Genomic DNA, 25,585 nt, shown 5'->3' on the forward strand with positions numbered 1-25,585 from the left:
ATTACATTTAGATGTTCAAGCCAAGGAGGACTTTGTATTTGGCATTAGAGTCCAGGAGGCAGTGATGGTCTCACCCCATCCGGGTTAGGTACTGCTTGGTCACATCCCATTTGTCTGGACTGATCTGGCAGGATGATAAGGTGAAATTTAAGAGTACCTGTTAATTTCCTTTCCTTGACAGACCAGTCCAGTCACCTGAGGGGCCATAATATTTTTATTTCTTTTTCTGTTTGGTTCTTGTTCAGAGATATTTAGGAAGCCCCCCTAGTATTGGCATACAGGGAAGAAGAGAAGAAAGTCTCCAGAGAAGGAAGAATAGGAGAACTGCCTGTTAATGGCACCCAAATGAGTTTATATATTTGGGGTGGAGGAGGAATGAAAAAACATTTGTACACTAAACAAAGGCTTGGGCAAGAAACTATTGACAGCCTTTCGTGCAGTACCCAGCTATATGTTCTCTGTCTCCACCTGTTGGCAAGCAAAGATAACTCATTTGTCTGGACTGGTCTGTCAGAACTTGAGCAAAGGAAATTAACAGGTGTGCTTATATTTCAGCATTCTTATTCTCTGCACATATATGTAATTGTTTCTGCCTTGTGTTTCTTCCCTCTGCTGCTTTTTCCTTTTCACAATAGACCATGCAGCAGCCCCTGTAAAAGATGAGTCTTCCAGTCCGTATTTGCATACCTTGGGGAGGACTATAGAATGGACGCGATGTCCCCTTCTGTAGGTGTAGCCTTAAGTGGTGCCTCCTTTTTTTATTTCGTTCCTGCTGCTTTCTCTGTTGTCTGACCAGCCTTATTAGCCTGCTTTCCAAAGGGAGGGAGGTATATGCAGTCATCTTGTCCGTGTCTGTCTGTCTGTCCCCCACTAATAAGTTTGTGTCCTTTTGACACCAAATTTTCAGGGCGCATCAGAGGAGCCAAGAGGAATCGGGCACGCGTGTCTTTTCCAGATTCATATAGGTGCACACATACAAATGTGTGTGCATTCCAGCAAGTTAGGCTTCACTGGTTCTCTGTGGAGCTTCTAGTAATTCTGCTAGCCTTAGCGTGTCTTGATGCTTCTTAACCTCTGGGTGCCAGGGGCCAGAAGAATGTACTGCCCTGCAACAGGGTTTCTCAAACTGGGCCTGCAATGGAGGCAGTGCATGCAAATCTCTCTCATGCATATTCATTGTGGATATCCTAAAAAAAAAAACCTGACTGGCGGTGGGGAGGGGAAGATTCCTGGACCAATTTCTTTATTTTTCAATATAGTAAAATGTTTGTATTTTTCACAACTTTGGTGGCCTGTGCCTTTATTTATGAGCACGATTGATTTGTATGAGTGCAGATGTATAGGTGCATGTATACTGTGTAGATTTAAAGTAGTGTAGACATGTGGCAGCGTGATAGGGAGGACTGTGTGTAGTTTGAGTGGTGCTGGCACCTAGATGTAGCAGGGAAGGCCTAGCAGGCCTCTTTTTTTTGAAAAGGTAAGTGCTGTGACCTTAGTAAGAGAAAGCAATATGGTCTCTTTAAAAGTGTCAGGAAATCACTCCAAAGCTTGAACCATTCAAAATCTTATTCCTCACACATTTTTCGTATTCATTGTCAATGGATGGAATATGATAACAGGAGTGAAGGTGGCTCGGCTCCCATGACCTCCTGTGAAAGGAAAAGACAGTTTAAAAATGAAATTTTTCCTGGAAAGCCCTGAAAACCTCTCCTGCAAGTATATTTGAGATGGAGGCTGCCAGAAGGTGAATAAAAACTGCATGAATATGAAATGGTTAACCCCTTGTGGCGAGGTTGGGGCTGAAAAGGAAGGCGTTGGTGAAGCATCTGTAATGACTCTGCCTCCTGCATGGCCTGAATATTTATTTTTGGCTCATGCCAAGCCTTTTCGGAGTCTTGATTTTTTTTTTGTCGTCTGTTATTCAGCACCTGTTCACCGAATGGTGGTGACCTGAGTCCACTATTTATTTAGTAAAATTACAAGACAAGTGTTTTTACAGGAGTTATTAAACTACAGTAGACATCAGTGATCTGTTTTTTGATGAAAGTTGATCTTTCTGTTCTCCCGTTCACAAATCTCCGCTGTTTAACAGGGCTACTCATCCCCTGAGTTAAATTCTAGTCGAGTTATCAGTTGTGTGGTCCATCTGGAAGTTATTTTTGAGGGCTGCATAATGCAAGAAGTTGCACCAGATTTTTGTTTGTAGCTGCTTCGGAGCTTCAGTTCACTCGGACTTGGCATCTACTTGGGTGCCATGGTGCCATGAGGCTTAATTTGTAATTGGGGTTTCCCCATTTATCGCAGCCCTTCGCTAGGGCCGTAGACCATGGCTGTTTCTGGATCCTGGGGTGCATTCTGCATCTGGCCCCTAAGTGTTGCTGCTCTGCGCTCCCAGCTGTGGGCTCAGGAGCACTATCTCTGCAGCATCCCCATCCCTGGTCAGCCTGAGGAGCGGAAGCCAGCCTTGGCAGTCCAATTCAGTGTGCGACGCTGCCACCAGGCCGGCCACCCCAAACGGTTTTATTCTGCACCACATTTGGGAAGAAAGGAGCCTTCGCTGGAGAATTCTCTCCTTTACCGCCAATTATAGGTGATTCCCCCCCCTGGTATGGTCCCGGAGGAGCATAGAGCCTGGAGACACCAAGAGTTCAGGACAATCGGGCATTAATTAAAGTGACATGGATGCTTAATCTCTGTCCTGAAGGAGAAATTAGGACTGGGAAGGAAGGACTTCTGCCTCTTATTTGCAAATATCCCGTTATATTTGCAGATATAAAGCTGCGACTGTCTTTTGAAAATCTGGTTAATAAAATAGAAATCAAGCGAAGGTTAAATGTCTTTTATTATATCAAATTGTGGGCTTTTCAAGGCGAGAAGGCCTGAATGCTGTTCTGAGTGGAAAAACTGGGCGTTGGGTTAAGTGATGCCCAGTAGGGCTCAATATGGAAGAGGGCACGACATGCTGCAGTATCTATGATTTTATCAGAAACTAGATATAAAATCCCAATGAGGTGGCATTTAACACTTGCAAGCCCGCATAAAACAAAACTAAGGGCTGGTCATGTTGTTGGAACAGTGGGGATGCCATTCCCGCCAGAGATCGATTTTGTTGGAGCTGCCAGTCGACGGCATTTGTCCTTTAAAAGATGCACTGCTTGCCCATCTGTTGCTTACCTGCTATAGAATATCAGTAACTGTCTTTGGAAACAAATGATCAGACTTTTAATGAGTGGTTAAATAGGGTTTGGGAATGCGTGGGAGTGGAGGAGATGACATCGGTTTAAAAAAAAAAAAAAGGAAGGAGATGTATTTCTTGAATCTTTTTAGAAGGGGATTCCACACTCCAACTGTCCCAAATCAATTGGGTAACAGCAGCCATTTTGCTGGCTGGTTTGGTTCCTATTGCTTGTCAACAAACTTATCTATTCTATTTCTTTTTTTCACACAAATAACTATGTGAAAACTGTCGTTTTGAATCTGACGCTGTATCGATTGGATTGTACTTCATTAGTTCCAGGGCTGGTGCAAGAGTATTTGCACCCTAGGTGAACTTTTGGTCATTTATTACCCTCCCCTGCTTACCTGTTGGTGGCAACTCCAGCACAGCGCCCCCTTCGTTGGTAGGCCTGGCTCAGGCACAGCACCCTTTGGGACTTAGGGTGGCAGATTTCTGCCACCCCCCAAGCTTTTGGCACTCTAGGCAACCACCTAGCTTGCCTAGTGGAAGCACCAGCCTTGATTGGTTCCCTTCACGGTGTGTTAGTTTTTCTGGTGGTTCGGTTGGCTTGTTTATGTCTTTCTTTTATTTTTCCTGTGTTGTCCTTTATAAAGCTGATGATAATGGTAATAAAAATGTACAGCACTGTTTGCGCGGTCAGCACTCGAGCAATCATACAGCACTGTGCATGCTATCAGCATTCTATAATGATGCCGCCATACAAATGCTGTGAGCACTCTGTAATGACTGCCTGTCTTCTCTTGCAGCCCCTCACGGGAGAAATACCAGGCCGCCATGCTGCTGAGTGCTGCCGGCGATGCGCTGGGTTACCGGAACCAGCGCTGGGAGTACTGCGAGTCTGGGCCACAGATCCTGCAGGAGTTGCGCGAGCTTGGGGGACTGAAGCAGGTGCAGGCTCGGCTCCCAGACTGGCCGATCAGTGATGACACCGTGCTGCACCTGGCCATAGCCGAAGCCCTGATCACAGGTACGCACAGTAACAGTGTTAATACATATGAGAGGTAGTTTCTGTCTCCACACTTTACTAATCGCTGTCTGAGCACTGACTGCACCTCCATCTCTGAAGTCCTTGGACCTGTCATGGTTTCACTGGTGTCTGTGAACACGTGTATTGGGCCTGAGGCCATTCCGGTGTGTCCTTGTCGTACACATACTCCCACAGTGCCACCTGCAATGCCAGTGCACAGCTAACCCTCCTGTAGTAGCTCCAAGGTAAAGAGCCTGGCCCACTGTGCAAATAGCCCAAGTCTTGTGGATCTTCCAGGAGTCTGCAGGTTGCCTGCTCCTTCTTTCCGAATCACTTCATGGGGTCAGCAAGCTCCGACACATGGACTGCAGGATCCAGACTGGCAGCAGCATACAGCCACCTAACCAACTTTTTGTTCTCTGTGCTCCTCTGATCTAGATGGTGCCAGCATAGGGCACTGTACATATTACCCACAGACCCCACTATACATTTACCCACAGACCTCACTGCCGCTGCTGCTGCTGCCTCTTCTTAGTGCTTCTGTTTTTAACATTAGGGAAGAGCAGCAGCTATGGGCTCTGTGAAGCATGTGTGCAGAGTAACCTCTCTCTCTCTCTCTCACACACACTCTCTTTCACATGCGCTCTCTCTCTCTCACACACTCTCTTTCACATGCTCTCTCCCTCACACACACTCTTTCACATGCTCTCTCTCTCTCCCTCACACACTCTTTCACATGCTCTCTCTCTCCCTCACACACTCTCTTTCACATGCTCGCTCGCTCTCTCTCCTCTCTCTCTCTCACACACTCTCACATGCTCCATCTCTCTCACTCTCGCCAGTTGCTGTTGTCTGAGGCTGCTGTCATGATGAGAATACCCTGAGGGAGGGAGGGAGGCAGAGAGTACGCCTTTGGGGGAAATGACGGGCAGAGAGGCAGCCTGGAAAGCAGAGAGGAGGCGGTGAGGGGAGAAGAAAGGAAGGCAGAGAGTAAGTGCTGAGGAAGGGCAGGCAGAGATGAAGCCTGGGGGAGGAAGAAAGCCCAGAAGGAGTGCCAAGGAGAGGAGCAGGATGCTGGGTCAGAGTCTTTATTCTCGCTGTGTTGCTGGATGTTGTGGGGTGGAATCCCTTGCTCCTGGTGTTTGGATATTAAGCGCAGGGGTTCCATTTCTTTTGGTGCTTTCTGGTACTCTCTCACTCTCTCTCTTCTTTCACAGGGAAGACGCAGGAGGCTCTCTGGCAGGATCTGGCTGGAAGATACGTGGAGGCCATGAAGGACATGGATGGGAGGAAACCTGGTCCTACCAGCATCCTGGGTATATTAGGGGGGTTTTTAGAGGGAGGGGGCGGTGAAGGTGAACTCCTGAGCCTTTCGCTCTATCTGTCCTCTTCAAATCGTCAGGCCCTTGAATGTAATCTGTGTAGAAACCCCTCAGGATGTCCTGTAATGTTACATACTTCATGTCATGGGTGGGTCCTGTCCTATAAGACCCCCTTCCCCAGTCTCGCCAGGGTTTCATTTGTAGATAAAAAGAAAGTGAAAGTGTAGAGCAGGGGAGGGGAGGGGAGGTGGGATATGGGGAGTGGTGACAGGGCTGGGTGTGACCTGTATGAGGGGGAGGGGCCAGGTGTGACCTCTCTCCTAAACACTCACAGGCATAGATGTGAACACACCCAGTAGCAGCAGAAACAGTGGGGCTATAACAGGCTTTCACCTCTTGGCCGTTCAATCTTGGCCCTACTCCTCAATTGTGCCAGCAAACTGCGCAGAGTCCAAAGCCATGTGGCTGCTTCCGTCTCGGGGTAAGCAGCCCCAGCACCCAGAAATGATCCGTGCCACCACCAGCTCTACTCCTCCTCTTCTGCAGGGGAGCCAGGACTGGTTTCCAGCACCAGTCCTGGCTCCCCTGGCAATAGGCCAGTCTGGGTTGTTCTGCTAGAAATGAATCACTGGGTAACAGACACAAAAAGGGGTTAAATTAGTAAAAGTATGAAACGTGTGAGCTTTAGGTGCTGCCCATCGAGCCTGGATGACTGGCCACGCTGCTCATAAGTTCCAGACCTGTGCTAAATCAAGCTGTTTTGGTCCTCTGTCATCCTGGTGATCTAAGCGTGCAATCCCCCAAATGGAAACCAAAACACAGACCCCCTTCCTCGGCCTTTTTCCCAGCTTGTTTTTAACATTGCTCTCGGTAGTGCCGGAGAAATCCCAGGTGCCTAAAATGTGGTGATTAGTGCTAGCCCGAGCCTGAGGGAACACCCCAGCAGGCTGGCCAGGCCTGGGCCCAATTTAGAGAGGCTGCGGCTGGTCGAGCCTGGCTGTGGCCTGAGTCAGCCCCTTGTGGCTAGGCTGGAGGGAAGGAAAGAAACTGGAATGCAGGAGAGGAAAGGGAAATAGCAATAAAGGTTAAAAGTGAAAATAAAGCCAAAGAAAAAAATGCAAGCCAAAAGTAATAAGCAGAAAACAAAATTTCACAAAAGATATTGGAAGCTAAGCACTGTTTGGTCCACCTAGTCTGCCAGTTTGTGCCTGCCTGCTGTGCTGTCACAGATTTTACTCAGTCTGTGGAGCTCTGCCATGTTTACCCCCTGCATGCTTGATTTAATTCTTTTTTTTGTTTGTTTGTTTTTTTTAATTTAATGTTTATGACAAGGATAAGCAAATGTAAACAGTCAATCGTATGTTACAATAGTACCTGCGGAAAGACAACACATAAAATCCCCCAGATTGAACACATCCCCCAGGACACCTTCCACCATCGCAACTTTCATTCACTGAACCAAAAAATATAATTCCCTGTATGTACCAGGATCAGTCCAGGACACCTGGGTTGTGACTCCGCACCAGTAGATGGAGACAGAGCAAGTCTAGTGCCATTATCCTATCATCTTTTCTTTCATCCCATCCTTACATAACTCTCACCCCTTTCCCACCCGTAGCATCACTCACTTTTAGGCTTAATCCCCTTCTTCCACCCACTCCCACCCATAGCCCCATAACCTCAAGATACTACCTCCCGAACCACCAATAACTGTGTGTGTGTGTAAAAGTGAATCATACACTATGACCACTTAAATTCCAGACCCCAAATTCTGAGCCTCTTGCCATCTGATATATGTTGTCCACGTTTTTTCAAACCGTGGGATGCAATCGTGAAGGTGAGCTGTCAGTTTATACATAGTATACACTCTGGCCAGTCTAACTTGAATATTAATTTTCTGGGGTGCGTCAGGTTTGCGCCACAGCTATGGTGAATTGAATCAGGCAACGAGGCTTCTCATCTACTGTGCAGATATCCATAGTGAGCAGCAATAACCTAGGATTCCTCACAATCCTACACCCCTGATCTCATAGACGAGATCCAGGATCATATTCTAATAATCAATCACCTTAGCACATTTCCACCATATGTGGTAAAAATGCCCCTTCTGCCCACACTGTTGCCAGCACTAGTCAGATAATCCTGGGAACATGCTGGTCATTTTATCCGCTGTAAGATACCACCTGTAGGAGCAATTTATAGACGAAACGGAACTCCTCCCTGTCATTAGATAGTACAACTCCCAGTCTGCAAGCTCCATTTGCATTTTGCCAGTCCCGCAGAAACCCTACTGAGATAGATAGATATAGGGAGAGTCTGAAAAAAAAAATAGCAGAACCTAGGCAAAACGTTCATCTTAATAGCATGAATTCTGCCCAACCAGGACAGATGTGGACGTTCCCATTTTTCCAGATCTGCAAGTATTCTCTTCACCAATCAACCATAATTAATATCAAACAATTTCTCCAAGTTTGCCCCCAGCCTCACCCCTCGATATTTCACATTCTCCCTGGCCCACGTGAAGGGTAAACTTTTTTCTGCAAACTATCTACTACTGCCCTCCCAAGAGTCAGATTCATAATTTTTAATTTATCTTCGTTAACCTTAAATCCAGATACCGCTCCAAATGTTCTCATTTCATCTAAGAAAATGGGAAAAGACATTCCTGCATCTGTGACTTATGAATAACAGATCATACGTGAACAGTCATCCTATAGGACTTCTCGCCTAGCTGGAACCCAGAGACCCTACTGTTAGCAAAGGGTTCAAGAGAGAGTGCAAACAACGAAGGGGATAGCGGATAGCCCTGTCTCGTACCTCACGCCACCTCAGCAAATCAGAATAACCCTCGTTAACCCTTATACTCTCTTTCGGATGATTATATAAAGCCTTCACCCACTTCAAAAAAACAGGACCCCAGACCCATCTGTTGCAGTACCTGTAACAAATATGGCCAGTGCGCCCTGTGTAATGCTTTCTCAGCATCCACTGCCGGAATCACCGCAGGAATTCTTTGCTGCTGTACCCACCACATTACATGTAAAACTCCTCCGTACATTGTCTGCCCCTAATCTGCCTGGGACAAATCCTCACTAATCCCCATGTATAAAGAAGGGAGCCACCCTACATAACCTTGAAGCCAATACCTTTGCGAGTTATATTTAAGTCAATATTTATTAGGGAGAAGGGCCTATATGACCCACATAAGGTGGGATCACGCCCCCCCTTAGCTATGACAGTGATGCCTGTGATGTTCGAACTCTGGTAGCTGTCTCCCTCTCTCAAAAAGTTGAACATTGTAGTAAGAGGCCTAACTACTACCTGCTTTACATGACTTATAACATCTAGCCGGGTATCCGTCTAGACCCGGGGCCATTCCCATTTTGAACTTTGATGTCACCCCCAAAACTTCCTCTTCCCTGATCTTAGCATTCAGTTGGTCTCTCGCCTCCTCTGGGAGGCAAGGAAGGGCTACAACCTTGAGATAGTTCTCTATAGCTCCCTCTTTAATAGTAGAGTCTGAAGCATAAAGCTCAGCATAAAATTGGGCAAATCTATTAGAAATAAGTTTACTATCATAGATGAACGTCCCATCCCTCTTCCTGAATTTGAGAATCTGATTTTGCATGTGTTGTTCCTTAAAACGCCTGGCTAGCAGTCTGCTTGCTTTATTCAAAATATTTCTGTTTCACACATTCCAGCTGGAAAGCTAGCTCAGCAACATCTAGTGCTCTCAATTCATGACGCGCCGCCTCCTAGGAGTGACAAGGTAAGATCATCGCCGCACTTCTCGTGTGTGACTTCCAATTTCCCAATCCGTCACATTAGCTGGATCCTTGTCCTTTCCTTCTCCTTCTTTAAGAAGGAAGCCCTAGATATTAATTTGCCCCGCACTACTACTTTCAACCCCTCCCATACTACCGCAGGATTCACATCATCTATCTCACTGAAAATTAAATAATTCTCCATATCTTTTACGAGACTGGCAATAAAAACCTTGTCTGACACCAAATCTTCATTTAACCTCCAAAATTTCCATCTCAATTGCTTTTTACCCACTTTCAATTTCACTCAACCTGGTGCATGGTCAGATCACGTTATGTTTACAGTTCCCGCATCTGAAACTTTCCCCACTAACACTTTATCCAGCAAAATATAGTCTATTCTGGAGTAAGAATTGTGCGGCTTTGAATAAAAGGTATAATCCCGTGCTGTTGGGTTCCTTAATCGCCACACATCAAGCAGACCCCAGGTATCTATCAGCTCCTTCAGTCTCCGCCTCTGCAATCGTGAGGCAAGAATTATGCAAAAAGGGATAGTGTGTCATATTGAAATCACCCCCCATTATAATGTGCCCTTCTGCCCAACCTAGGATGGTGTTAGATAACGAGTCCAAATAATCTCCCTGAAAAGTGCTGGGAGCATATATATTAACTAATGTGAACAGTTCCCTATGAATCACCACCTTCAGGATTTAGAATCTGCCCATCAATCTCTAATCATTGCTTTCACATCCACTATTAAATTATGTGCAAACAAAATCCCCACCCCACTATATTTAACATCTTTCAGGCGTTTTCGACGCGCTAGCTTTACCCCTTATTCAGTAAGGGGTCGAAAACGCGCGTCCAACCCCCCGGAAACTAATAGCACCCTCAACATGCAAATGCATGTTGATGGCCCTATTAGTTATTCCCGCGGGATTCACTAAGTAAAATGTGCAGCCAAGCCGCACATTTTACTTTCAGAAATTAGCGCCTACCTGCTTACATGACTTATAACATCTAGCCGTGTATCCGTGTATCTACCACCCTCTCAGATAGGTGTTAATTTCTGCCGGCACCAGGAAAGTGTACAGAAAAGCAGTAAAAACTGCTTTTCTGTACACCCTCTGGCTTAATATCATGGCGATAATTTAAAATAAAAAAAAAAAAATTTAAATCTGCTCGCAGGTTGAAAACTGGACGCTCAATTTTGCCGGCGTCCGGTTTCCGAACCCGTGGCTGTCAGCGGGTTTAAGAACCAACGCCGGCAAAATTGAGCGTCGGCTGTCAAACTCGCTGACAGCCGCCGCTCCTGTCAAAAAAGAGGCGCTAGGGACGTGGTAGTGTCCCTAGCGCCTCTTTTTACCGCGGGTCCTCATTTAAATACTGAATCGCGCGCACAGGGGCGGATTTTCAGAGCCCTGCTCGCGTAAATCCGCCCAAAACCGGGCGGATTTACGCGAGCAGGGCCCTGCGCGCCGGGAAGCCTATTTTACATAGGCCTACCGGCGCGCGCAGAGCCCCGGGACTCGCGTAAGTCCCGGGGTTTTCGGAGGGAGCGTTCCGGGGGCGGGCCCGGGGGCGTGGCCGCGCCCTCCGGACCCGCCCCCAGGTCGCGTCCCGGCGCGCAGGAGGCCCGCTGAGGCGCGGGGATTTACACCTCCCTCCGGGAGGCGTAAATCCCCCGACAAAGGTAAGGGGGGGGGTTTAGACAGGGCCGGGCGGGTGGGTTAGGGAGGGGAAGGTGAGGGGAGGGCAAAGGAAAGTTCCCTCCGAGGCCGCTCCGATTTCGGAGCGGCCTTGGAGGGAATGGGGGTAGGCTGCGCGGCTCGGCGCGCGCCGGCTATACGAAATCGATAGCCTTGCGCGCGCCGATCCAGGATTTTAGCGGCTCCGCGCGTATCTACTAAAATCCAGCGTATTTTTGTTTGCGCCTGGAGCGCAAACAAAAGTAGGCTATTCGCGCTCGTTTTAAAATCCGCCCCACAGGAGAGTGGCCTGTGCGCGTGCCGGGAGAGCAGGCGCTCGCCCGCTCTCCCGCACCTTTACTGAATCGGCCTGTTTGTTAGCTACAGAAAATGCATCAAATTACAATGTCTTGCTCTTAGATGCGTTTCCTGACGACAAATTATATTTGCTTTAATTGTCTCTGCCTCTTTCAGCAATAGTTTCATATTCCTTAATGAGTTCAAGCCTTCACATTCAGGGACAATATTTTTATCACCCTCATCCTGTGGACGTAATTCCAAGACCCTGACAACTCACGTTCACACACACACACTGCCCACACACCTCACACTGCCCCCACACACACACACACACACACACACACACACACCACCTCCAGTCACTACACACACTGCCCACACCACACTCTTTTCCCCTCTCATTCCCAAATTACACCAACACTCCACTTGGTGTACCCTCTCCCAATGAAGGAATAACCCCATCCAGTCATGGTAACTATCTTCCGGTTTCCCCTCCTCCCAAACTCAAACTAATTAAGCATCCCAACCATGCGAACATTAATCCCTATTATAACCGGGCCTCCCTTAGCTACTAAAGTTATAGACTGTTCTTCTGAGAGCCACAGAAGAAGCTATCTGCTTCCCAATGTCACAAGGCTCTACAGTCCTCTTCTCACACACTCGCCGTTCCAGGTGACGAGGGGTCACCTGACTGTCTCCGTAGTCTTCGTCCCGATCCTGGCACTCTCTGCCACCTGGTTTAGTCCTTCTTTCTTGGGCAGGGGAGCTATGCATGCGGGCTGAGCTTCAGCCTTCATTGTAATACCCACATCATGAAGAAAGTCTATAGCCACCACTACAATCTTAACCTTCATAGACTTACCCTGTACAAAAAACTGTAATCCAAAAGGGAACAGCCATTGGTACTTAACCACCTCCTTCCTCAAAATGGCAATGACTCCTCTAATTCTCTGTGCTTTTACATTGTGATCGCTGACAGGTCTTGAAACATCTCTACTTTTTGGCCTTTCCACATGACATGGCCCAGTCTTCTGGCAATCGTGGCTACCTTTTCCTTGACCACGAAAATATGGAAACACACCACAGTATCCCGTAGCAGGTTTCCTCTCGGCCCTCCCAAGGCCCTGTGTGCTCTGTCCATTTTAATCTTTGGGATAGGTATTGCATTGTCCCCTGATCTCAGTATTGCTGAGCAGATGCTGGATACCATCTGAAAGCAATCTGCAAACTCTCGGGTGATACAGTAAGGGGCGGTAGAAAGAGGTGCGTTAGTGCTGGGCACACCCGCGTTTGCAGCACACAGTCTGGATCACGTACCGCTCGATACTGTATTTAAATGGCATGCAAATGCAAGCCGTGTCCAACGCGCGTCCATGAAGCGCAATCTATTTTACTGTATAGGCGCTATACAGCGCCTATACAGTATCCTGGGTGCGCTGGTACCTGTCATTTCAAATGACATTTGAAATGACAGGTACCAGGAAGTGGATCCCAACTTTAAGCAAAAGAGAACCTAAAATCCAACGCACCGGGAAAGCCACTCTTCGGATCGTGACTAATCCCATCCCCCAGCCCCCGCTCACCTGCCCTGGCCACGTCCATGGGTGCCGGTCTCCGGGGCAGCCCCAGTTCTCTCTCCCCTCCTCCCGGGGCAGCCGGCGGCGAGAGAGAGAGCAGCCCGGGGTGGATCGCGAAGCGGCTTCCAGCAGCCCCAGCCGGCGAAGGTGGATGAATGCACGCCCGTAGCGAAGGCGCATGAACGGGCGTGCGTGACGTCACGGCGTATGTTCATACGCTTTCGCTGACTTGAGCGCCCTTCAATTTGGGCGCTCAAGTCAGCGAAGGCGCATGAACGGACGTGCGTGACGTCACAAGCTGCAAGATGGCGCTGGGGAGGCAGTGAGCGGCGGAACAGAAGGAGGCAGGCAGGCGAGCCGGAGCTGCCCCGCATGCAGGAAAGGTAAGGGAGCCACCACGGCCCCGGCCCGGGCAGTTGCCTGCCGGTGCAATTTTTTTGGCATGATGAGCTTGCACCGCCTGTAGGTCCCATTTGGGTGCTGAAGGCAGTGAAGGTGCCTTGAGTGCCCAAATTGGAAGTACAGGCGTGTGTTCACGCATCTTCGCCGGCGGGGTCTGCTGGAAGCCGCCTCGCGGAGAGCGCTCGATCTGCCCCGGGCTGCTGAAGCGGGAGAAGGCATGCTGAAAGAGAAAGTGAGACCGGCACCCATGGACGCGGCCAGGGCAGGTGAGCGGGGGCTGGGGGAACGTTTGCCGCCTACCCTTACCCTTGCCTCTAACGCAGGGGTAGGGGTAGGCGGTAAATTAGCAGGTTAAAGACGCGGCTAAACTGCAGGTTAAAAAGGCGATAGTCGGGGCGCACATTACTGAATGGGAGGGAATAGCTAATCGGAGCATTTACATATTTACATGCCGCGGGCGGAAAGGGTTACCCGTTGATTTAAAGAAGCGGTAAGAATGGGTTAAAAGGGATAGTGAATCGCAGGTTGGACTTATGCGGCCAAGTTGCGGGTACAAAGCGGGTTAGAAATGGGGTATTCGCGGCCGCGCTTTACTGTATCGGCCTGTCTGGTAGTTCCTGCACACCCCTCAACTGTAAGTTTGCCCGGTGAGATCTATTTTCAAGGTCCTCAAGTTTATCTTCTAATTCCAGGACAGATTTTGCCATAACCAACCCCCCTCCTCCTGCCTCGCAGCCAAATCCACTGCCTGCTCATCTAGGCGCTCTTCAGCCTCCGCCACGCGATAGCCGAGGGCCGCAACATCACCCTTCACTTCAGCCTCCATTGCCCCAAAGTTAGTCCCGATCGTCGCCATATCCTGCCTCAATTCAGCGAACCAGCGTCGGAACTCTGCACGAATGGGCAGTCCATCATTTTCAGCCTCCTGCTTGTTTCCCTCCTTGACGCTGCCTGCACCCATCGCCAGGCCCTCTGACTCCTCCTCCCCCTCCAGTCCCATCGCGCTGATTACGTCTCTGCTTGCAAAGGAAAACTGCTTCAGGACGGTTATCTTTTTTATTTTGTGCCATCTTCAGACTTTCCTCTTTCAAAGGAGTGTTTTATTTTTGGGCCCGGGCAGGAATCAATGGCGTGACTGTAGCTGATAGCGATTCTGGGGGGGGGGAGGGAATAGAACTCCGGGATCAAGCGTCCATTTTACAGGGTGACGTCGCTTCCTCATGAATGATTGAATTCTTCCACCTTTGCTGAAAGTCTCTTCCGGGCATCTACCACCCTCTCAGAGTAAAAGTATTTTCTCACCTTGCTTTTGAGCTTTCGTCACCTTCAGGTTCATATGATGGCCTCTTCTCTCTGATCTTGTCACTCTGTAGAAAATGCAACTTTCTGGTACTTTTATTTAATGACATTTTTAACCACCTTTCCTACAATGTTCCCAAAGTGATGTACAAATTATGGAAAAAAAATTTAAAAACATATGAGGATATACTGTCTAAAGAGTAGAACAAGCAACAAAATTTATATAATGAATTACAAATATAAATATTTCTAAAACAATTCACAGAAATAATCCCCAGGCCTAACCAAGCAATCTTAAAGTATGAAATAAACAATAAAACTAATTGGGCAGTAAAATTTAAAAAAAATGCCAATAAAAAAGTGTAAAAAGATAATCCAAGAGCAATGGTCTGTACAGTAGAAACTATCAACTGAAAGAAATAAAATCTCTAAAACCAAAAGGCAAAATTAAGAAGGCAATAAGAACCATCATTAAACATCAAAGGCCGATTTAAAAAAGCCATGTTTTTTATCAAACGGTGGAAAATCAATGTTACCTTCCTGGTGGATATCTTTTGTACTTGATCTCCTCCAAAAAGTTAGTGCGGCAAATGAAAAAGCACAGGACCACATCCTGGTCAGCTTTAAATTAATCAGCGAGGACAACCTGGGGAAAGCATCTTCAGAAGATCTCAGGCTCCATGTTGGCTCATGCTTAACCAAGTGCTCACTCAAGTAGTCAAGGCTAGGACCACGTAATGCTTTAAAAGTAAGACTTTATTGAATTCTGCGAGGATTATGGTACCTTTCCTGGCTGAATATAAACTTATCCTCTAAGGTGCTCCTCTAGCTGCCACCTTGCCTATATTAATCTTTTAGTCATGGTGAGGACACCTCCTCCCCCCCTGTGGTATGCCAGTAGCATTCCTGACATGGTCACAGGTTTAGATACGTGGCTGAGATGCCTCCCGAATTTCTTCATTACTATTACTGCTTATCATTTCTATAGTGCGCTGTTGGACGTGCACAGTCCTGCCAAGGTGCAGAATGACATCCAGTTTTCCTCCCTTTCACATTTTGCTGGTCTTCCCCTGGACTGTCTGCTGAGGCACCCGGAAAGCAATTAACTTCCCCCTCCCAATTATTATTCCCAATTTTATACCCTTCAGACTGGGTCCCCTGTCAGAACTTTTGAATTCCTTTTTTGGGACCCTGGGCCGTCTCTTACTAGAGAGGATATCCTCATCAACTTTGATCCTTACTCTGGGTGCTCCCAGTGACCGCTTCAGTATACTTGCACGCTGACACTGATGCTCACACACACACGCACAACCTGATGCTGACACACAAAGAGCCTACACAATCACACAATACAGGCGTGCGAACACCATACCTCTGTGCACCTACACGTCTATGTGCCGGCTTTGCTACACATACATGTGCTGGTGCAATATACGTGGATGCTAGTACTCGGAGAGGTTATTCAGAGCTGTGTGTTCTGCAGGTACGTCTCAGCTCAGACCTGGAGAGACCAATGGCTACAGGATACCGTTTAACCCCAAAGCCACAGGCTGTGGAGCAGCTATGAGGTCCATGTGCATCGGGCTCAGGTCTGACGCACCCCTATTCCTCCCCACTATTCTTCACCCAGACTCTTTTCTCTTATTCTAATTGCTCCCTCCTCATCCTCTCTCATGCTTATTCATTTTCCTTCGCTTTTTCTATCCTTTCCTTCTTTCTTCTTTTTTTTTTTGTCTTCTGCTCTTTGTCTTCTTCCCTCTGTTTCACTTTCTCTTTCTGCCTTGGTACAAACTTTACTAATCTGAGAGCCCCATCTGATAGATTGCCTCCTCATGCTGTGTGATATATTATGATGTTTCCCTGTAGGGCAGTTGTATATCTTTTTTTTTTTCCACAGTATGTGTTTATCTTCTCCCTGTCTGCATAGGTATCCCCGCCCCTCACAGCTCCAAGATCTGATCCGAGTAAGCGTGGAGAGTGGGAGAATGACCCATAATCACCCCACAGGTAAGAAAGCTCCACTCTCCTGCAGTGATACCTAAAGGTCCCTCCCCCAGTTGAGAATTCCTCAAGCGATTTCCATGGTCCCTCAGAGGTGTGCCTTGGTCTGCTAGCTGGGTTTCCCGGCGTGGACTTATCTGCTAGTTCAGCTGAAAGGCAGCGGGTGCAGGAGGCCGAGCATGGCAGTGACAGCAAATGCTCTCTCCCCCTGCAGCCAGAGACCATCTCTTTACTCAGCCGGTAAGCGCTGAGCTCAGGTAAGGTGAAAAAAAGGAGAAAGTTTTACCTGAATCAGAGACAGAGGGGTTTCAGGACTTCCTCCGGTCTCCATTCTCAGCGCACTGTGCCGACCCTGGAAGTAGTGCTGTGGGCAAGGGCATATATGCATCCTCTTCAGTGCTTTCTGCTATCTTGTTGGAACCTGCAGTCTCAGGATTATGTGGTTCAGCTTCACTTGACGATGGACATCTGCTCATACCTCTGTGGTGGTTGCAGGAGGATCATCTGAGAAAGGTAGTTCCCTGTCCTCACGACAAATGTGAGTTTCCACAGTTGGGGGGTCTCACTGTCTGGAGTTAACGGCCCAAGGGCACTGGAATGCCGAAGAGTCCTGATGGAACGTCAGTCGCCTGGAAGCCCAGGTGGCACGGCTGGCATGCTTACAGTTCAGCCACAGGCTGCGGAATCAAGCGATCTGTGTGATGTCGGACAACGTGAAGATGGTGGCCTATATCAATTGTCAGGGAGGAACCAAGAGCCATCAAGTTCGCAGAAACTAGACCAGCTGATGGAATGGGCGGAAGCTCATCTGCAGATGATCTTCGCCTCTCTCATTGCAGGAAAAGACAACGCAAGGGTGGAATTTCTCAGCAGAGAGAGTCTGGACCTAGGAGAGTGGGTGTTGTCAGCCGAGGCATTTCAGCTTTTTGTGGATTGCTGGGGCCTTCCAATCCTAGACCTGCTGGCGACTTCTTGAAATATGAATTTTCCTTGCTTCTACAGTCGCAGGTGAGATCCATGGTCCCTAGGAATAGACACTCTCATACAGTCTAGCCGGAAGACAAATTGCTTTATGCCTTTCCTCCATGGCCCTTGCTGGGAAGGATAATTAGCAAAATCGAAGGCCACAGGGGGCCAGTACTCCTGGTGGTGTCAAACTGGCCCAGGCATCCATGGTATACAGATTTGCGACGACTCCTAGTGAGGCCCCCCCTTTGTCTTCTGCCGCACAATGGATCTGCTTCAGCAGGGATTGGTTCTTCATAAGGATCCGACTTGATTCTGTCTTATGGTTTGGCCCTTGAGTGGGCTTGCCAGTTAAAGCATGGTTATTCCTCTGCAATGAGTGCCACTTTACTCTGCTCTTGCAAGTTCTCCACTTCCTTGGCTTATGTGTGGGTTTGGAGAGATTTTGAGGCATGGTGTGAGGAGTGGGGTGTTCTTCCTCGTTAAGCTCCTTCTCATTCTGAATTTTTTGCAGGATGGATTGAATAAAGGTTTGGCCCTTAATTCCTTGAAAATGCAGGTTGTGGCTCTTGCCTGTTTCAGAGGCCTGGTGAATGGTGTTTCCTTGTCAACTCATCCCGATGTGGCCCGTTTTTTGAAGGGAGTGAAGCACTTTAAGCCTCCCTTGAGGTTACCGGTTCCATTGTGGAGTCTTAATTTGGTGCTGGACTTTTTGGCGGGCCTTACGTTCCAACCACTGCATAGCCTTTCCTTACGGTTGTTGACTTTGAGGACTGTATTCCTGGTGGCTATTTGTTCTGCACGTCTGATTTCTGAGTTGCAGGCCTTGTCTTACCATGAACCGTTCCTTCGGGTAATTCCGGGGGCATTACAGCTGTAAAGTGTTCCATCCTTCTTGCCAAAGGTAGTCTCAGACATTCATTTGAATCAGACCATCTCCTTGCCATCCATGGATGAAGTCAGGGATGCAGAGGAGTTTCGCCTTTTGCGCTCCTTGGATGTTAAGCATCTTGTCGTGCAGTATCTGGAGGTCTCTGAGTCTTTTTGAAAGACGGATTGCCTGTTTATTCTCCATGGTGGGAGTAAGCAGGGCGCTCCGGCTTCACAGGCTACCATAGCTCATTGGATTAAGGAGGTGGCCATGGCTGCATATGTGGATGCTGGGAAGCCGTTGCCTACTCGGATTAGGGCTCATTCCACTAGGGCACAGGCAGTGTCATGGGTGGAAGTTAGTCTGTTTTCTCCCGTCGATAACTACTGAGCTGCGACATGGTCCTTCTTACACACGTTTTCCAGGTTTTATTGTCTGGGTGTGCAGGCCCGGGAGGATGCAGCCTTTGCATAAGCGGTGTTGACTGGACTACAGGTAGCCTCCCACCCTGTTGGGGAGTAGCTTTGGAACATCCCACTGGTCTTGAGTCCATCTGGCTACACGCTAGGAAATGGAGAAATTAGTTACCTGATAATTTCATTTTCCTTCGTGTAGACAGATGGACTCAGCTTCCCTCTCTTGGCTGCTGCATGAGTGTGTCAATGATCCTATGGGACTCTGGGTCCCAAGGGATTACTGGTAAGTGTTCATCCGGTCCGTAACTTGGGGTACCTGGAATCTTATGTGAGTTCAGTGTTTTGATTGGTTGAGTACAGTTCTGGTTACCTGCTTTTAATCAAGATTTTTGCTAGTCTGTCCACAGTTGCTTTAGAAGAGAATACTGGCAGGCTGGGGTCACTTGCAGGGTTATATATACTGTGACGTAAGCTTGCTCCATCTCCATCTGCTGGCAGGGGAGCATAAACCCACCAGTCCTGAGTCCATCTGTCTACACCAAGGAAAACAAAATTATCAGGTAAGTCATTTCTCCATTGCTTGTCTGCTCTGTACTTTGTAATTCCTCCCTTTCTTGTCATGTTCAAAGTATGTAGCCAGTAAAGCTTCATACTGTGTCTCCCAGTTACCTCACAAGTAAGAGACATCATTAGGAAGCCCGTTCTTGCATTCTTTCTTGCTCTCTCTCTCTCACTGCAGAATTCCTCTTGGCTGTAACGTACTGGTGGAAATGTCTTTCCCTCCACACTCTGGTGCTTGGATTGCCTCATTAGGAATGTCTGTTTTCTTTTTCTCTGCAGAGTATCCTGAGCATGCGATGTCTTGTGACAGGGGTGTGTCTCTTTTTTCCAGGGGGTGTCTAAGCTCGGTTTTTTCATTGCGAGATTCTGTCTCTGCCAGGTGTCTAAGTTGCTGCTTCTCTCTGCAGAGTTCCCAGGGCTAAGCTATCTCATGAGTGTCTTTTCTAGCCGCAGGGTAGCTTGGGGCTCCATTGCCTTGGTATGAAGGCCTCTCTCTGTGTGTGTCTCTCTCTGCAGGGTACCTTGGGGCCATGGCTTCCGCACTTTTCACTGCGTTTGCAGTGCAGCAGAAGCCGCTTGCTCTGTGGGGGTCTGAGCTTCTGGCGGCACTGCCATTGGTGCTGGAATACGTACAGTCGGTGGGTGTGGACACAGAGGAGAACGTGCAGGCGTGGCCATACTTCATGGAGAAGTGGGCATGGTGAGTGACCCCGTGGCTGCGTCAAAACATTTCTGAAGCTTCAGTCTAGACTGGCTGAGCAAAACATCAGCTGTGAATGTTGTTTTCAATCCAGAACGTACCCCATGGCAGTGTAAAATTATTCTGCTGCTTCCTTCCTTTCTCACTGTGAAAAAAATGAAGAATTCAACCACTTGTACCTTCTCAACCCTGTTCAGACTTTTTGTAGTCTGATATATCTTACTGCCTCCTAGCTTTCATGTTTGCCTCCACCAGTTCCATACATTTTTCATGCGGGCTTCTCTTTGTCCCTTTTCAAAATTTATCTTTTAAATTTAAATGTTATCCTTTTAAACTTAATCATCTTTGATTCTGAAATAAGTCCACATTTTGTAGATTCATGGAAATCATTGTAAAACTGCAGAATAAAGTCACTCGATGCCACTCTGATTTGTGTAGGTTATCCACAGCCTGTCGGGTCCTCCTGATCCTAAGCATCAGTGGTGCATCAGTATTTAAGCGGTTCCTTTATAGTCCAGAATCCCAGAAAAAGGTATTTAATCCAGGCCTTCCAAAGCTGCCCTGGAGACCCCACAGCCCGCTGGGTTTACAGGATACGATGATTATGCATGAGGTGCATGGGAGCCCCAGTCTGTACATATTCATTCTGGATGTCCTGAAACCCTGACTAGCTGTGGAGTCTCTCGGATCTAAACCAGTGGTTCCTAACCCAGTTTTGGGGACGCACTTAACTGATCTGGTCATCGGGATATCCATAATGACTATTTGAGATCCATAGTCAGTCACTGTCTGTCCTAAAGTTAGCCGGTCGAATTTAAGATAAGTTCGGCCACGCTATTAAATTTAGCCGGCTATCTTAAACTCAGCCGGCTAACGTTAGGACAGACTTAGCCAGCTAAGGTGACTCTGAATATCGGAGTGAGCTGGATGACTTAGCTGGCTGATTCACTCCTTCCGGTTACTTATCCGGTTAAATTCTAGCCACCTAACTTATCAGTCGGCTAGAATTTAGCCCGATAAGTGCCCAAATCTTCATTTACCAGATAACTTCTGAGTTATCCGGCTAGATGCTTTTGAATATGGGCCTCTTTATTTCATCAGGATATCCTGAATAAATACGTGTGAGAGAGATTTTCTTGTACTGCCCCCAGCACGTGCCAGTATTATCTTATTCACGGTCATTGTGGATATCCTGAAAACCTGACTGGCCAGGTGGTCCTTGAGGGCTGGGATAAGAGCCACTGATGTAAATCGTGAGGTTTCGAGGTTAAAAAAAAAAAACAAAACAGATCCACTTTCAGGGCCGGATTTACACATTTCTACGCCTTAGGCCAAAGCAGAATTCTGCACCCGTGCCCCCTCCCCCTCAAAAGTTGATTTATAATTTTCAGTTTAATATGTAATCCCTGCCAGTTATTTGAAACGTATTTAAACTTGTGACGAGTGAACCCAGAAGCAAAATAAAACAGACCAAAACCAGTAAAAAATGTTTCAGCCCCGCGGAAGTTCTTCTGTCCGACCCGTGCTGAAATATTTTGAACCCGGCCCGCAAAATGCAGACGTCTGCCTATATAACCCATACGAGGTACGACGATTACTTCTTTGGTTAGTTCAAATTGTTCACCCAGATGGCGTATTCCATACAAAAAAACAGCGAATAAAATTGACATAAAATGCAGAAGATTTACATCGATTCTCATCTGACATTATAGAATTGTATTGAAATGTTTTGTGCCACAGACTTGGCAAATCCAGCGAAATAGTGAGAAACAGTAATCTGCTGCCTGGCCTGGCCTGGCCCTCTGCTTCTAATATCATGGAGCTCCCATCAAGGCCCCTTCCTCTGCTCATGCCTTCCTTCCCCCCAATGTGCACCATTTTGCTTCCCTGCAGCGGCTGACTCCTACCCTCTCGCTTCTCCCGTAGTGTGAGGGAGCATGTTGGGGGGGGGGGGGGGGGCAGTCCTGCAGAATTCAGTCACTGTAACTGTGGGGACTGAGCATGGCTCGCAGTCCTCGCTCCCTCTGCACAGAAGCCAGGAAGGGGACAAGGTCTGCAGGTGCGCACAGAAGGCCATGCACCCCACGGTTACAGTCACTGCTAGGCCAACACTTGGCCCCAAACTGGCGACAATAAGGGGGAGGTGGGGGGGTCCATGGCAGCTGGCAGGAAAGAGAGATGTCCTCAAGAGGGGAATGAGAGGAGACCTGTGCGCCCCCCCACCCCATGCCCATACTGTCTTCTCCATCCCTCCTTGCTCTCCTCCCGCCCACTGCGGGCAGAGCAGGCGGAAGGCGGAGCTTTTTCCCTGCAGTTGTCTTCTGCTGGCTGCACAATGAGGTCTGAACCGTACAGGGCCTGGTAGTCTCGCCAGATCTGCTGGCTCCTTGCGGGTCATGCTGTGAAGCAGGAGGACGAGGAGGCAGCCACAGTCGAGGAGCGCTGCTGTCCTGCTGGCAGGAGGGAGACACAGGGGCATAGTTACAGGTGGGCCTGGGGCCCTCCACCTTTTGGAGTCAGGTCCACCCAATCTGTGGCGGCAGCGGCACCTGCCAAGGGAAAGAGAGCTGTAGGTGGCGTCAAGCATGGGTGACACGTGGATGGATGCTCGGGACGAGACATGAGTCATCGGGGGCCACAAGGAGCAGGCAAAACCGGGGGCCCCGAGAGGGACGTGTGGCACCCCCTCTGCTGCTGGCACCCCTCCTCTCTTCCGACTTCTCCTGCGCCTCGCTGCGCACCTCTATCTCTCTCTCTGTTGCCCTGTTCCTACCTTCCCCTCCCCTCCCCCCCCGCTGTTGGACTGCTTGTTCTCCTCCAGGCTCCGCACCCTTCTCTTCCTTCTGCGGCCCTGCAGTTCAGCCATCAGTTCTGGCTGTAACGCTGAGGGGGAGGATCTCGGGACAGGACCAGGCCCCGGGGCTGTTGCCCTCAATTTCTTCTTGCACTTTAGTATGACTCTGCCCCTCAAAAGAGGTGTGATTTTGGGGGGGGGGGGCGGGGTGAAGAGTCCCCTCCAAAGAGATGACAGGATCAGTAGCTGCCGTCTCCTCTGTCCGCAGCGGCTCTCCCCCTTCTGATCTGTCCCCGTAAAGACCCACAGTGCCCTCCGGGATGGCAGGCACCCCGGGGCAGATACCTACCCTGCCTGATGGGGAAATCTGACCCTCTAGCCCTCCTGCCTTCACCCAGATCCTCTCCCACTTCTTCCCTCCCCTCCATCCCTCTCTTCCCAATCATTCCTTCCTGAGATCTGCCCCTCTTCCTCCCCTGCACCGATCCCTGACATCTCCCCTATGCAAAAAAACCAACAAAACAAACTGTATTACATTTCTCAAGCACAAAAACACGTTTCCTGACCTATTTCATTCTTACCATGCAAAATAGAATAGAAATTATTGTGAATGTAAAACTATCTAAATGTATGCAACTGTGCCACAGCGTATAAACCGTTTTGCTGTAGAATAGCCTAACTCTTGCTGCAGGAAATTAAGAAACTAGGGTTCATGAGCAGCTTAAACTCAGCACATTGCCCTGGAGGAAGTGAGTCTGAGAGTTACAGTGAGAGGGCTCCACTCATTAGCAGGCCTAAAGTTAGCCCCACTCAGCTGGATTTTTTTTTAGATCTGCCCCTAAGAGGTCATTTGGATCACTTTTGAAATACTTTGAAAAACACTTTAAAGAATTGTTCTAGACGTGCTCTGGAATGCATGACCTGCATGTATAAAGAAAGGAAGCCAAGAGATGGCGAGCAAAACCTGCTGTAACTCACCTTGATGTACAAATGAAAAGCCGTGAGCTAAATCTAAAATAAATAAATAACAGTCTTAATAGTGTATTACAGCTGCAGTGCTCCAGTTTTGTTTCACATCACCATATCACAAAGGGGGGGTCACCGTTCTCTCCTCCCAGGTACCTGGCGGAGAGGGGCCTGTGCAAAGGGGAGGGACCCGCCCGATTCCCAGCTCCCTACGGCCCGGCGGAGCGAGATGAGGTTTATAAGAGCTTCAGCCTGGATGGCTGGGCTGGGAGAAGCGGCCATGACGCCCCCATGATTGCTTATGATGCCCTGCTTGCCACGGGGGAATGCTGGGAGGAGCTCTGCAGCCACGCCATGTTCCACGGAGGTGAGTGCGCGTATCCTCTGTTATCTCCAGCGAATGCTGGGAGCAGCCTCGGCTACACCTGGCTCCAAGGGGGAGGGGGGGGGGGGTAAGTGTGAGTGTATCCTCCTTACCCTGGAGCAGGCGATTCTTGCCCCAGGACATACTGGTCCTGGTCTCAGCCAGAGGATTGGCTTCAGTGATGGTGGCCGGGCGTCAGCGCTGGCTGTGAAATCGGTCGGCTGAAACAGCTTCCAGAGCCAGTCTTACCGAGATGATGTCCTTTAAAGGCTCGCTCTAGTTTGGGAGCGAGTTGGAGAAAGTGGCCATGAAGTGGGGTGCCTCGGTTGCCGGAGGATAGGAAACAGTTGCAGCGCCCCCTTTGGTATGAGGGGTCGTTTCCAGGAACACCCGAGAATCTTTTATAGGTTCCTCGATTTGAAAAAAGCAAGAAGGAGGCCGGAAATATGCACTGATTTCAGTTCTCAGGTGTTCCCTATGTCAGGGGCTCCCCCTGAGAAGCCGCTACTGGCGAAACAAGGGCCTTGTCAGGCATTTGACATCATCCCCATTATAGTTCCAAATGTGGTTTACGAATAAATAAAAATTCTTCGCATATGATGGAACAGTAGACGTCTTGTCTTGCATATTTTTGAGAAATGTCTTTCATGGTTAGAGTTTAAAAATATTGATAATATTTTGTATGCTTTTGTCCTAATTGCAAATAGTTTTAGTGTTATAGATCATGTTATAATGTATTGCACATTTAAGTTAGTGAGCATGTTAAATGATAGACATCATTTGTAGCAAACTGATATTCTTTTGGTATGTAGGCGTCTACCATCTTTTATAGCATTGAGCTGGTATTTACTGAACAAGATTTGTGTAGGCAGGGACTGATTTATTTCTGTTAAACAATTGCATATTTGGAAATAGGGATATATGCAAGGTTGATTTTGTCTCACATGTAATAATATGAAAGTGCTCATTTATTTTAATTGTTTCAGAATAAAAATGTAATTTTTAATTGATGTTTCATCATTTACATTAGTGTTCTTTTTCTTCATTCCTTCAGAATGGTTTTTTGCCCTGTTTTTTGAGCATGTTGCATGATCTATATTACCTGATTTTGGTATCTATATCTGTCTAAATATCTATCTAAATCTGTACTACACTGTGTACATCTGTGCAAAATCTTTGTGCTGATTCATCAGTCTGCTGAATGTGATGCTTTGCCACCGCATGGTGCAGGAAACTTCCCTTAGGTTGGTGATAGGTTCTGTGATTTCCGTTGTGTTGGTCAACAACTCGTAGATGGAACTTGGTATCCACGAGGCTGGTATGAATGAGCTCCTTCATGAATAGTTCCACCTCCTTGTAGTGGAAGGAGGAGGAAGTATATGACCATGA

General features: G+C 48.1%; 1 protein-coding gene across 2 annotated transcripts in view; it reads left to right on the forward strand.

The window, feature by feature from the left end:
* The window catches only part of LOC115094239 (protein ADP-ribosylarginine hydrolase-like), a 32,444-nt gene that overhangs the window by 2,589 nt on the left and 4,270 nt on the right, over positions 1-25,585 (forward strand). Inside the window, exons 1-7 of one of the 2 annotated variants that reach the window (XM_029607075.1) lie at positions 704-726; positions 3,985-4,205; positions 5,423-5,521; positions 16,041-16,146; positions 16,485-16,564; positions 19,889-20,072; positions 23,985-24,199. In XM_029607075.1, coding sequence (XP_029462935.1) covers positions 4,013-4,205; positions 5,423-5,521; positions 16,041-16,146; positions 16,485-16,564; positions 19,889-20,072; positions 23,985-24,199 — 877 coding nt within the window. In that variant the 5' untranslated portion in view covers positions 704-726; positions 3,985-4,012. Of the gene's footprint in view, positions 1-703; positions 727-3,984; positions 4,206-5,422; positions 5,522-16,040; positions 16,147-16,484; positions 16,565-19,888; positions 20,073-23,984; positions 24,200-25,585 lie in introns of those variants that run through there. The other variant, XM_029607074.1, reaches the window with a different exon arrangement.

This window comes from Rhinatrema bivittatum, chromosome 6, assembly GCF_901001135.1.
Source record: "Rhinatrema bivittatum chromosome 6, aRhiBiv1.1, whole genome shotgun sequence".
NCBI lineage: Eukaryota > Metazoa > Chordata > Amphibia > Gymnophiona > Rhinatrematidae > Rhinatrema > Rhinatrema bivittatum.